The sequence below is a fragment of the Neovison vison genome, chromosome X (genome assembly GCF_020171115.1).
Source record: "Neovison vison isolate M4711 chromosome X, ASM_NN_V1, whole genome shotgun sequence".
Taxonomy (NCBI): Eukaryota; Metazoa; Chordata; class Mammalia; order Carnivora; family Mustelidae; genus Neogale; species Neogale vison.
In genome coordinates, this window is record NC_058105.1 from 36482770 (window position 1) to 36502273 (window position 19504).

Genomic DNA, 19504 nt, shown 5'->3' on the forward strand with positions numbered 1-19504 from the left:
ACAATGTGAAAATAGCCATAAACCAGTATACAATTTCAATAGGTGCCAACAAAGTCTTAAAAGAGCTGTTTATGATGGGTCCCTCAATTTACAGATGGGCAGAAAAACAAAAATCATCTGAAATACAGCTAAGCATTTACAAAGCCTTCACATACCCTGACAAACAGCTGCACTTGACTGAAATTGTTTTGAGTATACTGAATCATAATGGCCATTACTTGAATAGCAGAGTAGAATCTGAAGAAAAGAAAAAGACACAGAACAATTAAGTGAATGTTACATCTTACAACCATGAAATACTCGAAATTAAATTGCTAACCAGAAACTGATAACTGTTTTTAAAAACATGTTTTTAGATTCCACAGATTAAGTGTTATCATACAGTACTTGTCTCTGACTCATTTCACTTAACATAATGCATCAATTGTATCTCAATAAAGCTGAGGCAAAGTGATCTTTAAAATTTAAATACAGATAAGTGCAAGCTAGAACTCAAACGGATTTTCTTAAAACTGACTTTTAAATGCCAAGATTAAAATCACTACAAAGGATACACTGTGAGTCTAAACACATTCCCACTAATATACCAAATACTGATCTATAAATTAACAAAAAATGGAAACTTTTACAAACTGAGTAAATCAAGTCAAAAGACCAGCTTACTTTCAAAAAACGGCTGGAGAAATTAGGTCAAATACCCAAACATTCTAAACTCAGACTATAGGGGGAGAGACTTAGTTTACTCAAAATGTTATCTCCCGTACCAAGTAGCAATATATGAATACACCATGTAGGAGCAATACTGCTAGAGAGACTTCCTTAATGAATTAAGGCACTAAGATGGCTACAAAATGAGTTAATTTCTTTGATCTTTAATCTCTAGTTTTCCCAAACAATAATGCAAAGCCATGCTTACTAACCAAATTTATTTTATTAAAAATGCTTGCAAGCTCTATATAATGCAATGTGTTTGAATAGCACCCAAACCTTTTAAAATTTTTGTTCAAAAATTCATCTTGTGTAAAGGATTAATACCTAGCGACTAAGTCTATTTTATTTTGAAGCTGCCTCTGGTACCAGAAACCTAAGGTACCAAAGATGATTCTCTGTGTTCTATGGGACGACGTTGCCACCAAGCTTCTTCGGCACAAAACTATAAGCACCCTGTTTGCTGCCTTCCCACCTACTCTGGGCTAACTCCTTCTAATAATAAAGTTCTCAATCTTGGGTCTGTTTTTCTTCCCCAGAATTTTTTTGGAAATCACAATTCCAACTCCATCAGTATCATTCATTTCAGAGTACTGAAGGCAAGTGTGAAGCTAAAGTAACACACACTAAAGTTTAGGTTATGAAGTTTCACATGCCCCAAGGGTTATTTGCCTTTAAGAGTTTATTAATCCGAAAGAACAGTAAACAAGATTTTGAGCAGAGAAGCCCTTTGTACCTCAGACTAGAAAAACTTGAAACTCCAACTAAGAAAGGTTAATAACTAGAGACAGTTGTTAAGGAGTAAAGGAATCCAGCTAACTAGAACTGAACAAACAAGGAGGAAAAAAACCCCAGAGATAATGATGTAATTTATTCATGTGGCGAGAAGTTCCACTTTGAATGTAAGAGGTAAAACTAGACATGATGGCTTTTATGTTCCTGGTAGTATCTCAACATAAAATAATAGTTCTCTGATATATACTTATAGGTAAGAAGGTGGGATGTATGGCATTAACCTATGGAAAAAATGAGGTAGATCTGTAGTACTGATGAGGATAGGTGAAAAGAACAAGGAACAATATATTTAGTATGAGCCCATCTACATTAAAAAAAATGCAAAGAGAATGATATAGGATACCCACTCAAACTTAATAGTTATTTTGAAGCACAGCAGAATGAAAAGTAAAAATGGGGGCTTTTTATTCTACCTTTAAGTTTTATTTTTAATAGAAGTATATCGATTCTTTCTAGGTAAAGAGGCTAAGTGAAGTCATTTTTGAAAACTCAAATAATTCAGATATAAATCCTTAGAAGCCTGAACTGAGATACAGTAACCAAGTTTTAGAGAAAGCAAGGTGTCACACAAGTACCCTGCTGCCAACTGGCTTTTTCATAATTAAATTTCAAGATAAACAAACATACTTTATACATTTGCAAATCATACATATATACACTATCCTGTGCATGCAAATGCCCAACTACTGGTATTGTATTTGTGTGTATGTACAGATTAGAATTATACGTGATATTCTCATGGCTGCACTCTAATTTGTATTCTTATGGTTCCCAATGGGTAAGGTTTTCCCCTTAGTTAGCGCATATAATATCTCTGTAAAATATACAGGACTCACTTAAAAATGGAGCTATATAATTGTAGGAACTAGGTGATAGGGATTATGGATGTTCACTATACAAGTCTTTTAATTTTTCTCTGTATGAAAATTTTCACAGAATAAAATGTCAGGGAAAAAAACTGAAGTGCAGGCTTAGAGTGCTGGTAAAGATCTAAATGTCTAGTTCTCCTCTCTGGCAATGCTGTATATAATTGCTAAAATAACAAAAGCTACCATTCCTCCTTCTTCAAAGAATTTTGATTATGTCACACCCTTGCTTAAAAACTTTGATGAGTGTTTAGGAGCAATTGTACAGAATGTCTGAAACTTACTCCAAAATACACCAAAAATTAAGATGGACTGATGAATGAATAGATAGGTGAAAAAATAAGGATACTAAAAAGGTGGGAATTAGAATGCTCATTATAAAATTCTTTTAGCTTTTTCTGTATTTTGTTAAATCTTTATAACAAAATATTGGGGAGAAAACTAAAACTATTCCAAAAAGCTAAATTCTTGGAATGGACTGCTCATTATGTAACTCTAACCTATCTTCACACCATTGGCCTCTCCCCCACCCAACTACTGGAGTCCGAAAGCGTCTGCTGCTTCCATGTCTTTGCAGAAGTCCTCTGAATAGACTGCCCTTCATACTTGTTGGATCCACTGTTTGATATTCCACTTAAATATCTCTACCACCATGAAACTTTCTAAACTCTCTGAAGCAGAGCAAAGGACTTTTTCTTCTATGCTCTTCGTACATACTTCTATTTTAACACTTATCACTTCACTGTAAAATTAACTATTTGCATGTCTGCTTTCACAGTCCCTGAGGCCCTTAGAGAACAGGTATAATGTTTTCATTTTGGAGTCCCCAAAGCCCAGTGAGCTGCCTGGTACACTACAAGAGCTTAATGTTGCCAAACAAATTAGACGGCAGTACCACTAATAAAACAAGGTGCCCCAATTTATACTTATTTTCTAAGTTATCTCTTGCATTCTACTCTATTCCTAATGCCAGTTGCCTGGTTCAGGTCTTTTGTCCAGATTACTTTAATATCCTAACAGTTCTCCCAGTGTCTAGTCTTGTCCTACTATCATCAAAACGTTGCCCCAATTATAGTCTATGGTGTGAAACAAGACTTGCAAAATGCAATTACTGTATAGTCTATACTCACTAATCAAATAATTGGGATAAAGGGATTTCTTAAACGCTTTTTGGAAGAAAACTTACATGCTGAAGAACAATATATTTAACTGCCAAGAGTTCTCACCAAACAAAACAACCTCCTATTATTTTCCAAGTACCTTACTAGCCAGTAATAGCACACTGTCCTACACTCAAAAAACTTTCAGAATAATGAGAACAGACATGAAAACAAATACAGTGTGATAAATACTATAAATACTTGGGTGATGCTAGAGGAACACAGAGGAAATAACTCCAGGGGAGTTAGGAAAGTTTCAAAGGAATTAACATTTGAGATTCAAAGGAAAAGAAAAGAAAGTTATACTTATTGGACTATCTGGAATCATGGTATACAAGGTTGTAGGACAGTGACGATGAAAAGAAAGTTTGGGACCCCTTAGGGGACACTAAATGCCTAACTTCTGAATTTGAACCTTACCTTCTAGTCAACAAGAAGCCAGTTAGGGTTTGGGTGGGCTTTTTTTGGAGGGGGTTAACCGATTTCAGGAGTGGTAAGATCAGGTCTGTTCAGAGGACGGCTAACAGAAAATGGAAAGGAAAAGGCTGGCGGTAGAGAAGCTTGGCATTTAGACTATGCTTTTTCCCCATTAATTTGGTAACAAAGGATCATTTCTCACTATTTTGATAACCCAGCAGCATCTATTTCTTTTATTTTAGTAAACATTCACTCATCTTCTTACCTTGTCTTCATAGCCATTATCTGTGACGTAAGTTGGAGGCTTTCCGGGATAGCGATAAAGAATGAAATCCCGACTACACGGGAAGAGAATATAAGTGGTTGAATAGAGATAATTTAATACATGCAGAGATAGTTGTAAGAACAAGTATTTGGGCTTTTAAAGTGTCCACCTTATTCATACAAAATAATCAAATGTTTAAGAGGCTAAATAATGTTAATTCAAAGTAGACCACTAACTGCCACTAAATTTCTATAGATTTTTAAAATGAACCTTAATGGGGGTGCTGAGTGGCTTAGTGGGTTAAGCCTCTGCCTTCAGCTCAGGTCATGATCTCAGGGTCCTGGGACTGAGCTCCGCATAGGGCTCTCTGCTCAGCAAGGAACCTGTTTCCTGCCCCCCTCCCCAACTCTCTGACTGCCTCTCTGCCTACTTATGATCTCTGTCAAATAAATGAATAAAATCCTTTAAAAAAATGAACCTTAATTTGGGGAAAGGAGGAGTAAAGAAGATAGACTACCAAATGTATGCATGTTAGTTGAGTGTTGGGGGCTCCCACTTATCTAAAGCATTGGCCGGCAAATTTTACTTGGTAAGAGATCAGATAATAAGCATTTCAGCTTCTGTAGGCCATATGGTTTACTGTGACTTTGTAGCATGAAAGCAGCCACAGACCATGATAAACAAGTACACATGACTATTCCAATAAAAATTTACTTATGGACACTGAAATGAGTTTCATATTTTCACATGCCATCAAACATTATTCTACTTTTGATTTAACAATTTTAAAACTTTTTATAAAAATTCCTAGCTCGAGGGCAATACATAAACAGAAAGAAGGCCAATTTAAAAGCTGACCCTTGGGGCGCCTGGGTGGCTCAGTGGGTTAAAGCCTCTGCCTTCTGCTCAGGTCATGATCCCAGGGTTCTAGGATAGAGCCCCGCTGTCAGGCTCTCTGCTCAGCAGGGAGCCTGCTTCCCTTCCTCTCTGCCTGCCTCTCTGCCTACTTGTGATCTCTGTCAAATAAATAAATAAAATCTTAAAAAACAAATTTAAAAAAATAAAAGCTGGCCCCTGACTTAAAAGCAACTGATTGGCTACCTGCTCAACACCTTTTCTATATGACTTCTTGACAGATTTAGTGAGAACTGAGCAGGCTGCAAAACACTAACTTGAATGAGTACCATAATGAGAGGGTTTGGACTCTACTGCATATGCCAGTTCACCATCCTAAAAATTGTGAAGGAGTCTTATGTATAGAAATCAACTTCTTCAAATGAACAAGATTCCCATGAGCCTCTAACCTACATTATAAAACTATTTTTCAAAACTGCACAGCTTCCAGAAATAGCCACTTCTGCTGCTTTTTTAAAGATTTTATTTATTTGACAGAGAGAGAGACAGAAAAGGAGCACAAGCAGGGGGAGTGTGAGAGGGAGAAGCAGGCTTCAGGCCAAGCAGGAAGCCCAATGCAGGGGTCAATCCCAGGACCCTGGGATCGTGACCTGAGCTGAAGGCAGACGCTCAATTACCAAGCCAACCAGGCACCCCAACTTTTGCAGTTTTAAAGACCAAAGTTATGGAGCAATGGTTCTCAAAATGTTCAATTATTATGTCCTTAAAGAGTCTTCTTTTCATAATTTCCTTCCGAAATTTTAATACCACAGATAGACTGTTTATCTGTTTAGGTACTGTAACCCTTTGAACGCCCACAAAGCACTGCAGTATCTAATAACTTTTTGTCTTGAAGAACCAATTTCTACCCTCTTAGAAGTTATATTGCCCCAGTGAAGACACATGCAAGAGGCACGAAGTTAAATACACAAGAATTCTAAGAAACACATTCTGATTTCCTATAGGAACACCAGCAGTTCTTAAAGTCCTTTATTTCATTCAAATGGACACAAATGCTAGAGGCTCTCCACCTAAAAATTAACACCAATTAACTGTGCTTAGACCTCTTCATTCTACATATCATTACATTAAATCCAAATTTCCCAAATCCCAGAGAGACTTGAATAGAAACTTTACACACAATCACATATACACACTCAGTCTTTAAAAAAAAAAGATTTAACTTACTTATAAATTAGAGAAAGAGCTCTTATTTCCAGCTGGCCAGCACTTTCCTAAACATAAACAGTACATAAATGTTTTAAAAACACTCTGTAGCTATGATATAAAAGTTTCTGCAAGTTCAGTATTTGTTATTTTAGATGCTTAGCACTGTTTTAAATGAAGAATTGTAGAACACACTATAACTTGCTGTGAGGTTTGGAAATATTGTTATTCATTAACATAAACTTATTCTGAAAAAAGGAGTCCTAAAGACCTTCTCAGTTAGCTATTAAGTAACAAGGACAGTTAATATAAGAGATTTAAAAGGCACAATAAAAATGGAATTAATGATAGGAATATGAAGTTAGCAGTGTACTTAGTAAATGCTAAGTCCAGAACTATGGAATTAGTCATATAAATTATTTTTAATTAAATATGTGTCTACAGAGCTTAATTCTACATAAAAGGATTAATACAAATCAGGGGAACTTTTTAATAAAAAAATAATGACCTCCTTGTAACATTCATTACTATCCCTCCTCCCCCATTAAAGTGAAAAGGCTTAGGCTTGTTCTGTTTGCAAACAATTCATGGATGATAAATTGTTGACACACAATTCTCAATATTCAACACAAAACAACTGATCAATTGCCAGCCTCTAAACTTTTCCAAGAACTATTTGATTCAACACAGCTGGCTACTTAAGAATATAGGTTGCGTCTAGCTAAAGTGACACCACTGAATGAATATTTAGATTTACTATTCCAAATACTCTGAAAAGATTAAACCCCCATATTTGATCTTACCTTGGGATCTCCCAACCGTTCCAGGTATTTCTCAAAAGATCCCTCCACATACTTCAAAAATAAAACAAACTTGACTTAACCAAATACATAGCATTACTAAAAATCTGATTATATTCTGCAATATTATCCTCCAATGGGTTTTTATTCAGTTCAATAATTACGGCATTAAATTAATATTCTGCACAGCACCTCAAGAAGATTTGCACATACATAAAAGTTATGAGTGGAGAAAGGCTGGACTGTAAAACTATTTTAGGAAATGGTCCTGGCTTATCCAGATACGAGTGCATTTCATCAAATATAACACCTTTGAGTTTCTTTTGAAATGCCAATTTAACTTGACAATTTTCAAAAATCATGCAAGCCCAATAATTTCAAGGATTTTAAATCTGATAGAAGACATGCATTTGCAAAGCCAAACTGAGGAACTTTAAAGGGAATTTTATTAGTTTCAGAAAAGCCCAGGGCACAAGCGAACTTCTTGGGGTAACAGAAATCTTCTGTATCTTTATTGTAGTGGCAGTTGCATGACTATGTATTGCCGAAACTGAAAGCGCTGAACTTAAAATGGTTAATTTTATTGTGTGTAAAATATACCTCAATAAAAATAAAATTAAACCTGGGTAACAGAATATATTTCTAGTTCCATGTACATATATCACTAGATGAAAGTTTTTAAAATTTTTCTTAATAGCCTTTCAAACAGCCTGAGGTATAACTGGCATAGAGCAAGCTGCTCATATTTAAATGGCACAAATACATTTCGACATATGTATGCACCCAAGAAACCATCATGACAATTGTGACAGTGAATAGATCCATCACCCCCTTAAGTTTCCTTGTGTCCCTTTGTAACTCCACTGACTGACCCCCACACAACCACTGATCTACTTTCTATCACTAGAAACCGGCTTGCATTCTTCTAGAGTTTTATAAAAATGAAACCATACAGTATTGTACTTTGAGGGAGGGTCTACCTTCTTTGGCGTAATTATTTTGAGATTTATCCATCTAAGTTTTAAAATTTTACACAAGTCTTTGTTACTCAAAATGTGGTTACTATTATCGATCATGAACAAGGCAAGCATCACTTGGGAGCTTTGTTAAAATGCAGAAATCTTGGGCCCCTGCTCAGACCTACTGAATCAGAATCTGCACTTTAACAAGGTCCCCAGGTGATTTGTATGCACAAAAATACTTGAGATGCACTGTTTTACACCACGGTCTTGCATTTGAAGTAATTTCATGGATAATCCTTTCCCCAGATGTAGTAAAGACTGTAATTAACTCCTAGGTAATAAGCTTTAAAGTCAAGAAGCCTTCACAAAATTTCACAACTGAAATCTGTTGAGAAAATTAAGAGTAAACCTTGAACAGCAGGCAAATACCCACAATATACAGTCAGAAAAAAAAAATAGTACTGGAACGGCTAAGAATTTTTTTTTAAGCCACACAAAAGGGCACACTACAAATCAGATCTTGATAAAACCTCATTCTGTTAACAAGAATTCAAATATTTCAAAACACTCAAAGATGTCTTCTACAAGTTGTTTTAAAGCCAATCATTAGTGGCAGAGCACGAATTACCAGTTTGTCACATGAAGATAAATGTTTAGAACCTAATTTGTTTCCTTATAATTGGGTTTTATAAGATTCTTCATATTGAGTGATGATTACTGTGTACAGAATTAAGAGTACAGAGGGGTTTTCCCATTTATACATACTTGGGAATACACATTTAAAAACATTAACATAGCCAAACTTTCTGTGAACTATGATTACTTGTTCCAGAAAACAGTGGTATGTATAATACAGAACTGTAGTCAAAATTTAACTTTTTAGGGCTTGCAAGATCATGGAGGGTATATGGGGAATAGAGAGTGGGAGAGTAGAGAGTGGGAAGGATACAGATGAATTGTTTTTTAACTTTATGATTAGAATACAGAACAATCTAATTCTGGAGGTAGTCCAGAAGCATGCTAGCTAGGGGGAAGGCAGCTGAAAATTACATATTTGCCACTGAGAGGAGATTGCATGACATAATTTTCTTTATGTAGATGGCTCAAAATTCACTTCCCATTTGCTACACACTCTACTAACATCTCTACCTTAGGTTATGTATTCTACTTACAGACTCAAAAGTATGTTGGTTTTCTCTCATATACGAGACACAAGCCTTCCTGATTTCCAAATGATGGACCTGGCTGCAAAACAACTAAAAAGAAGAGAAAGACCAGCTGTCAACAGTCATTGGAAATAGCTTTTAAATTAAAATGATGACTGGGCACTAAGTCCCCCTTATTCAAAACATATGTAGGAAATTAAAAAATTAAGTCCTAACATTTCTAAAATCTTTTTGCCACCTTCGGTGGGGTTGGGAGAGAATGGATGTCTTACCACCCCCACCCTTTCTTCTAGTTCTTATGGGCATAACCTATAAATTTTTCCTTAGGCACTAAATTTAGAAAAGTAGGGGTTGCTTCTAAAGGATCAAAGATTCATTTCAGTTTTCTATAATTCCATTCTTACATTCTAAACTGGCATTTAGAAAATAGAAAAAGACAGCAAAGGCAAAGCAATATATTTGGACTCATCAACAAAGGCATACACCAAGCTACTAAGTGGCAGACAGGCCTGGATGTCTTTACTAGGAAAGAGAAAAGGCATTTTTTTTTTCTTTCCGTGTACTACAGGTCTTCTAGCTCCAGTACCATGCCACATGTCAAACCCTAAAAACTCAGTATAGGGAAGATATATTTGTTTTCCTTTTACCTGCTCCGAAATAGCCCGAAAGAGGCAAGAGGCATCCTTGGCAGTCAGCTTTCGAAACAGCCCTAAGCTGCCTAAATATTCATCCATTGATGCCTCATTCAGAGACTTCTGGCCGCAGTACTTTTTCCATCCTTTATGCATTTTGGCAGAGGTGGAGGTGGGGAGGGGGAGAAAGGAACACAAACGTGGCAAGAAAGAAAAAGCAGGATGCAGGTAGAAATGGGTAGCAGTGACAAGGGCTTGCTTATGCAGGTATCCGGAAAGCAGCCCAAAGTCTAGGGATGAGAAGGCAGTTGGAGTCAGCGCTGCAGAATCTTGGCACTTCTCAGGAGCAGAAGCAAAGGGCTGGCTTGCCCAGGACAAGTCGGGATCCTGTGAAAAGAAGAGGAAGAGCCGATGCTCCTAGGAATAGAGAACTGGACTTGAGAAGACATGGGAGAAGGCACTTGGGGAGCTACCTTGCTGGGGAAGGATGGGATTAACGCAATCAGCCCAAGGGTGAGAGAAATATGCACAAGCAGCTGAGCTTTGGGACCAAAAAGAAGCCGAGCTTGCAGCTTAACTCAGGGCAACTGCTGCAGGAGGCTCCAACAGAACTGCAACAAGACTCAGGTGTATATGATGCAGCCTGCCCACATTATATTGCTTTAAAATTTCTGCTGCAAATTTTCAAATACAGTCTCTGCCCAAGTTCCCTGCTCCCCTCAATGGAGATGAAAGAAAAAAAGTTATAAACCTAATTAACTAGTAAACTTCTGTATTAACATCTCCAAAAACTAAAAAAGTCCAGGGCCTGGGGCATCCTTGATCTATAGGGACAAAGATCACAGTTTAAAATAAAGTGCCAAAACAGTTTTCCGGTTTTCAAGTACAGGGTTTTAAGTAATTTCATTTGGTTCTCCTAGATAATAATAACCCTCTGCTAGGATCACAGAAACTAAATGCATTAAGTATACTAGGAAACAGATACAGTTCTTAACTAATATCCCCAAATTATTGTATAGCATTAACAAAAAGAGAAAATGCAAGAAGTGTTTCTTAAAAACTGGAAAAAAATGAAGTTTAAACTGAAGCAGTATGAAAGAAAATATCTTACCCACAAACTTTCTAACAGACTGCATTTAAAATGCTGTGGCACAGCATTAGAGGTGTTGAACATGATAATATTTCCATGTATTATTAGGACAATTTTCTGGAAAAACTACTCTGGATTCTAAGAAAGCCAAAGAAAATACAGCTGTATTTTTAAGGTTCAAAAACAGGACTGATCACTTGCATTACTTGATGCCACGGTCAATAGTCTCCTTCTTATTTAAATGCCAAAAGCAAGTTCCTTTCTTATGTAAGTGTTGAAACAGATCAAAAGATGACTTTGGAGAAGATGCAAAATTAACCTGCTTTGAAAACTGTTTTTCTTGTATCTGTGAATCCAGTAGTTATCATGACTGCCCTGCCTATAAGAAAAGGAACAATAATCTAATAATTTAGGAATGAAATAAAAGCACGGTAAAAAATAAAAGAAAATCTTGACTTCCTTTAGCATATTAATTTGAAATTATCTTTTCTTAAAAAGAAACCAGAACACCAGGGAAATTAGGCCTTTGAAAAAGTCCTGAAACATGGTTTGGGAAGAGGGATCACCATCTTTTTCTAAGGCCACAAATTCACTGAGAAAAACTAAAGGTTATAATGAAAAGGTTAACTCATTTTGGGCAGTTTTTTTGAGATAAGAAATGCTGATCCTTCATATTTATTGCTACTGAAACTAAAAATAAGCTACATAAAATTTAAATTAATACTAATCCACGTACTTCATTTTGATGAAGGAAATAAAAGGAAAAACTGGGAGAGGAAAAAAGAATGAGAAAAGTAATACAAGAAAGAACAGAAAACAAAAGTCAGAAACAAAAAGAGGAAAGAAACAGAAGAAAAAAGACAGAAATATAGAGAAAAGAGACACAGAAAAACCAACACAAATATGGTTAATGGATTATTGACAAAGGTTCAAGAGCAGTACAACAGAGAAAAGACAGTATTTTCATCAAATGGTGCTGTACAATCGCACTCACACATAAAAAATTACCTTTGCCCTATACATCACATCTTATACTAGAATTAAAATGGATCAAAGCCTAAATATAGACCAAATTTTCAAAACTCTGGAAGAAAGCGTAGGAGAAAAATCTTCAAGACATTGAGTTAGGCAAAGAGTTCTTAGAAATGATATAATAAAAAAGAAAGTGGGTAATTGGACTTTATTTAAAAAACAACTTTCGCTCTGCAAATGGCACCGTTAGAAAATGAAAATGCAAGCCATAAACTGGAAGGAAATATTAATATAGCCCACATCTGACTAAAAAGTTCTTCTTAAAGATTTATTTGAGAGACAGAACATGGTGGGGGAGGAAGAAGTAGACTCCCTGCTGACCAGGGAGACAGATATGGGACTTGATCCCAGGTCTCTGGGATCATGACCTCAGATGGAGGCAGCTGCTTAACTGACTGAGCCACCCAGGCCTGATTAAAAGCTTTGTATAAAAAATTAAAAAATAATTTTAAATAACACAACTAAAAATGCCTAAATGATTTGACTACACATTTCACCAAAGATATAGGAATGGCTAATCAACTAAAAAGATGCTCAAATTCACTAGTCATTAGAAAGGTAAAATATCAATACATACCGACTAGAATGGCTATAATAAATACAGACAGTATCAAGTGTCAACAAGGATGTGGAGAAACTGAAACCTAAGTAAAAGCAGCTAGGTCAAAAAGGAGTTTGATTCCAAAAGATGTAAGATTCCATTTAAATGAAATATACTAAAAAGGCAAATCTACAGAGATAGAAAGCAGATTAATAGCTGCCTGGGGTTGGGGTATGAATACGTATTAACTGCAAACAAGCACAAAGTATCATTTTTGGTGATAAAAAATGTTCTAAAACTGTGATGTTTGCACGTTTCTATATATTCACTAAAAATTATTAAGCACTCAGGGCACCTGGGTGGCTCAGTGGGTTAAAGCCTCTGCCTTCGGCTCAGGTCACGATCCCAGGGTCCTGTGATCAAGCCCCGCATCCGCTCTCTGCTCAGCAGGGAGCCTGCTTCCTTCTCTCTGCCTACTTGTGATCTCTGTCAAATAAATAAATAAAATCTTTAAAAAATCATTAAGCACTTAAAAGTGGTGATTTTTAACAGCTTTTTAGTTCATATACCATACAATTCAAAGAGATACATTTCAATAACTTTTAGTACATTTACAGAGCTGGTACCCACTGGAAATCAATTTTAGAATATTATTACATTCAAATGAAACCAAACCCCATAACCACCAATCTCTAATCCCCCATGCCCATCAACTCCAGGTAACCAACAATGCTGTCTCTCTATACTTGCCTATTCTAGACATTTCAATAAATGCAATCATACAATATATGGTCCTGTGTAGCTAGCTTCTTTCATTTAGCAGGCTTTAAAGGTTCACCCATGGGCAGCTCTTTCTGTCAACGGGTCCTCTCCCTGTACTTAAATAAAGCCACCTTTTTGCACTGAAAACAGAATTTTAAAAGGTTCACCCATGTTGTTGTAGCATGTATCAATAATACAATCCTACAATTAAACTATATTTTATTTACCCATTTATCAATTAGTAGATATTTAAGTCCTTCCCACTTTTTGGCTTTTTATGACAGATGCTGTTATAAACATTCATGTGCAAATTTTTGTTTGGACAGGTTTCTATTCTTTTGGATAATACCTAGGAATGGAGTTGCTGGATCTATGTTTAACTATTTGAGCAACTGACAAGACTATCTTCCACAACAGCTGCACCATTTTACAATCTCATCGGTAGTATATGAGGGTTCCCATTTTGCTACATCCTGTCCATAATTACTGTCCATCTCTTGACTATAGCCAACATAGTGGGTATCAAATGGTACCTCATTGTGGTTTTGTTTTGCATTTTCTTACTAACAATGCTGAAAACCTTTCCTGTATCTAATGGCCATCTGTGTATCTTTAATGAGATACCATAATATACATCTTAGAATGACTACGTTTAAAAAAAAACTTGTAATAACAAGTGTTGCCAAAGACTTGGAGCAACTGGAACTCTCAAATGTTGCTGGTATGAATAAAATAGTACAGCCACTCCAAAAAAAATTGTTTAGTAGTGTCTATAAACAGAGTTGCCACATAACACAGCAATCCCACTTCTAGTTACCTACCCAAAAGAAATGAAAACTTCAGCTCACACAAAAACCTGTGCATGGGGGCGCCTGGGTGGCTCAGTGGGTTAAGCCACTGCCTTCGGCTCAGGTCATGATCTCAGGGTCCTGGGATCGAGTCCCACATTGGGCTCTCTGCTCAGCAGGGAGCCTGCTTCCTCCTCTCTCTCTCTGCCTGCCTCTCTGCCTACTTGAGATCTCTCTCTGTCAAATAAATAAATAAAATCTTTAAAAAACAAAACAAAACAAAAAAACCTGTGCATGAACGTTTATAGCACCTTTATTCATATTCATGACCCCCCCCCAACTGGAAACAATTCAAACATCCTTCAATTGGTAAATGAACTGGCACATCCATACAACAGAATACACCTCAGTAATAAAAAATGAGATATAAATACATGAAAGAACATACATGAATCTCAAAGGAATTGTATTCAGTGAAGATTCAAAAGGCTACATACTATATGACTACATTTATGACAAACTGGAAGAAGAGTAAAACAGATTAGTTGCTACCAGTGGCTAGGATTGTAGGAAAAGGTTGACTACAAAGGGTTGGAAGAAAGGGGATGTATGGGGGTGATGTAAATAATTTTCATCTTCATTGTGGAAGTGGTTACACAATTATATGTTTGTCAAGTTTTATAGTACTATACAAGAAAAAACGCTCATTTTACTGTATTTAAATTGAAAAATAAAAGAAAAAGCAGCAGAAAGAATTTAGAGTTGAGGAACTCACAGAATGGACAAGATTGAAGAGAAAAAAGAAAGAAAATCAGAGGATCACTACTGGATGGCCAACATCTAACACAAGAGGCCCCCAAAAAGATCAAGTGGAGGGGAAGAAATGATGATAATGATGAAAATTTTAGGGGTGCATGCGTGTCTCAATTGGTTAAGCAGATGCCTTCGCTTGATCCCATGGGTCCTGGGATGGAGCCACGCATTGGCTCCCTGCTCAGGTGGGAGCCTTTCTCTCTCTGCCCCTCACCCCTGCCCATACTCGATCTCTCACATGTGCGCTAACTGCAACAAATAAAATCTTTAAAAAAGAAAAAGAAAAGAAAATTCTAGCACTGCAGAATAGGAGTACCTATATTTAGCTTGAAAGGGTCCACGAAGTACCAGAACAATAAAAGCAAAAAAGATGATCAGCAATGCACATACCATTTCTGAAGTCAGGGATCAAGATTCTAAAAACTTTCAGAGATGAAAACTGGGTCATATACAAAAGATCACACATATGATAACAATAAACTTCTCAACAGAAGAACTAAAAGCTAGAAAAAAACAAAGTTCATTATGTGAGGAAAACTATTTCCAACCTTGAACTCCATATCAAGCTATCAATCAGATGGGAGTAGAAGTGTTTCCAAACATGAAAGATTAAAAAAATTACCATCCTTTTTCAGAAAGCTATGAAGGGTTATTTAAAACCAAAATAAAGTGGTTAAACCACAAAAGGGGGGGCAGAGAGTCCTAGAAACAGAGATTCAATGCAAGAGAGAAGCAAAAGGAACTTCTAGGGTAAGGGTGAAGGGGAAATCCCAGGAGGGCAGACATTTGGCAGGACTACAGAATGAATGACCGACCAGTTTACCTAAAAGGATATGAGAACTCCAGCACAGACATTTCAAAAATAAATTATAATCAAAGTTACAGATACCTTATTTAAACATACTAGAAAAGATGTATACCTCTTTTGAAGAGTTTGGGAGTATTTTTATAGAAAATCAAGCAAATGAAAAAATTAAAAATGATGTAAATAGGTGGCTCAGCGGGTTAAGTCTCTGCCTTCGGCTCAGGTCATGCTCTCAGAGTCCTGAGATCCAGCCCCAGGGCTCTCTGCTCAGCAAAGAGCCTGCTTCCCTCTCTCTCTCTGCCTGCCTCTCTACTTGTGATCTCTCCCTCTGTCAAATAAATAAAATCTAAAAAAATTTTAAAAAATAAAATAAAAATGATGTAAGTAAAAAAAGGAATGTAATCAACAAACACTGACTACAGGACTCAGATATGAATATTGTACTTAAGTAATCATGTCAACACTGTAAACAAATCTCACAAGAACTAAAATAAATTATTTTCTCTATTTAAAATCATCCATTAAAAAATAAATAAATAAAATCATCCACAGACTCCCTACTGTGAAAGAGGAATATAAAGTGTCCTCCTCCATACTAGCACATCTAAAGATGCTATTTAAATTAAAAAAATGAAAACAAGTTTGAACATATTCACTTACAAAACATAAAATGTATTATGGCAAACCACAGAAAGCTTATCAGAGATGGGAAGAAGTGGGACACAGAACTGTTATACACACTGTAGAACTAGTTAATATTTTATACTATTTATGTATATTATCTTAAATAATTTTTTAAAAAAATATTAAGTGAAGAAACAATAGCATAATAAACTGGGAAAATGACAGAATTTTAGATTAGAGCTACAAGGGATCTATTTTACAAATGAAGAAACAAGTTTCAAATGACTATGAAATTTGTCCAAGTTTTCACATCCTATCAATAATAGTACAAGAACTATATATTGTCTGATTCTTACACAATTATTACAAAGAAGAATCACATACCAAAAAAGAAAAGATGAACAAAGGCTCAGGTGTTAAGTGCAAGTTATATTCCCCAAATCAGTACAATAGACTTTTCAAAAAAGACCTGCAGGACAATAGTAGACTTCATCCTGTGTATAATAGCTATTTTCATATTATTTAATACTGTCCTTCGAAGTATCTACTGCACTTGAAATCTCAATTGGTTTACTATTCTTCTAAAGCAAATTACTTTAATCCTGTAAACCTCTAGAACAGTGAAAGGGCTCCATAAAACAAATTACCCTATGCCCAGAGATTCTGATTCAGCAGGTCTGGGGTGTGTCCTGAGACTGTGTATTTCTAACAAGTTCTCCGGTGATGCTGATGCTGCTGGACCACGCTTTGGGAACTAGCATCCTCGAATGATGTTGTTTCACAAGTTATTAATAAGTGTCTCTAAAAAGAGTACTGAGATGAAAATTTCAGCAAATACTGCACACTATAATCCAATCTTTGAGGTTCACAATGCCCATTAGCAATATTAAAGGCTCTAAGGAACCCTAAAATCACCTGTTTAACTTTGAACTGGCCTTTTCATGGGGGGGGGGTCTTTTTACAAAGACTTTCCAAATCTTTCTGATTTGGGAAAAGCCAGATTCAAAGTTAAGCAGGGAACTTTGAGCATTCAAGTTAATAAGCTGCTAATGCACAATAGCTATTCCTTCTTAATTGTTTCAAAGTTTGAAAAATGATGCTGTAATAATTTTTTCATCATCTATACCTAAGGCTGCTGGAATAATTAGGTAAGATACCGAATGTTAAGTGTATAGTACAAAAGTGTACATATTGATTGCTGTTAGGGGCTACCTGATAAAACAATTCACTAAGAAATTCACTCAGGTCATGATCTCAGAGTCCTGGGATCGAGTCCCGCATCGGGCTCTCTGCTCAGCAGGGAGCCTGCTTCCCTCTCTCTCTCTGCCTGCCTCTCTGCCTACTTGTGATTTCTCTCTGTCAAATAAATAAATAAAATCTTTAAAAAAAAAAAAGAAATTCATTGGTTTAAAAAAAAGGTAAGAACTAGAACAATTTCACCTAAATTCTGGAAATCAAGCCGAAGTTCAAATACAGCTCTGCAGAGGAGCTTTCCCCAACCCTGATAAGGCTTCTTTCACTTCTGAAAATGATAGAAAGAAAAATAATCGCCTTAAAAACTTTTAGGCACTGTACTCTGGGTACCAGTTAAAAAAAAACAGATTGAAGAAAATAAAATTAATTAACATTTGACTTACTATGAAATCAGAATGTTTTAATTTGATTACTACATTTTATATTAAAATTTAACCTGCAAATGTGACTTGTTTTAATTGCTAGAATTGTCTCATTTCTTCACTGATCACATAGAAAAATTCTCTGTAGTACAACACATGAATACTATTGGTTTAAGTTCTGAGTTAACACTCCATGTTTTAACTAATTAAATGAGGTATATGCCTCAAAAATTTTTTTAAAGCATACAGTATCTGTGACATAGGTTTAGTTGTCAATGTATATAGGACAGGACAGGAGTTATTAGTTTGAGAGGCAACATGGTACCATGAAAAGATTATGAACTTGATTATGCTACTTTCTGAGTCTGTTTCCTCATCTATGAAAGGAGATACGCTGCATTTTTAAGCTCTTTCAGGTCCAAGGAACTATGATTCAATGGTAGATAACATATTTGCCCTCCCTTTAGATGGTCAAATTTGTGATCAACATTAACCATAAAAACAGTATCTAGGGGGATTAACTTATTATCCCGGCAAATTGTGGGGTTGACTGACCCACATAAAGATGAGTAAATCTTACCTTAGAAATGAAATACAGACCTAGATTTTTAAAGGCAACAAGATTTATAATGATGTGTGGTGATAGATATTAACTAAACTGTGGTAATCATTTTGCAATATATACATGTATTCAATATTATGTCATATACATTAAACTTTTACAGTTCTATCAATTTTATCCAAAACTGGAAAAAATAAAAATGACAATCACATGTATGTAAAGACTTGTGGGAAACTGGTAAAAGGCAATCAGTATTAAAAAAAACTTAGCACACAGGGGCGCCTAGCTTCCTTTGGCTCAGGTCATGATCCCAGTAGGGATGAGCCCCACATGTGCTCCCTGCTAGGCAGGAAGCCTGATTCTCCCTCTCCCACTCCCCCTGCTTGTGTTCCCTCCCTCACTGTGTCTCTCTCCGTCAAATAAACTCTCTTAAAATACCCTAACATTAAATCATTTATTTCACTTATTTTTAGTACCAAAATAACATGGGACCAATTGGGGTAAAAAACTCAACCCTACAGGACCTCTTTTTAAGGTTTTTCATTTCTAAAAAATGTGATGGTAAACATTTTGAAAAATGTTTTAAAAACATTTTTAACAGCACACTGGCAACAGAACCTGTTGCCTTTTTTCATAGTAGACATTTAAACGAAACGAACAAAGCAGGATTCATGAGGGAAGGGAACACAATGGTTCCAAAACAAAATCTGGCCATTTGATCCTATTCACCCTCCCTCCTCAAGCTTTAGGAAAGAGACAATAAAGAATTGATTTCCCAGAGCAGTGATCCTTCAGATATGCAAAATAAAAGAAACGCTACCAAGACCCACTTGCTTTCATTTCCTACTCTTCCCACTTCCATCTGAAGCACTCTGATATAGATAAAAAAAAAAGTAATGCTTTGTTTAAAAATGTATCCTAATGGCACAGAAATACTAGGGGTTGGTTTATTATTCAAAACAGAGTTTCTGAACAGTCTATCAACATACAGGGGATTGAAGGAAAGGAGAATATAGACCAGAACACTCTTGTTTTGATG

The 19504-nt window shown here is 36.0% G+C and overlaps 1 protein-coding gene across 1 annotated transcript in view; it reads right to left on the reverse strand.

The window, feature by feature from the left end:
- The window catches only part of ALG13 (ALG13 UDP-N-acetylglucosaminyltransferase subunit), a 65347-nt gene that overhangs the window by 33197 nt on the left and 12646 nt on the right, over positions 1-19504 (reverse strand). The window contains 7 exon segments of the mRNA XM_044235122.1: positions 156-237; positions 4212-4284; positions 6294-6340; positions 7076-7126; positions 9207-9290; positions 9848-10191; positions 10194-10219. Coding sequence (XP_044091057.1) covers positions 156-237; positions 4212-4284; positions 6294-6340; positions 7076-7126; positions 9207-9290; positions 9848-10191; positions 10194-10219 — 707 coding nt within the window.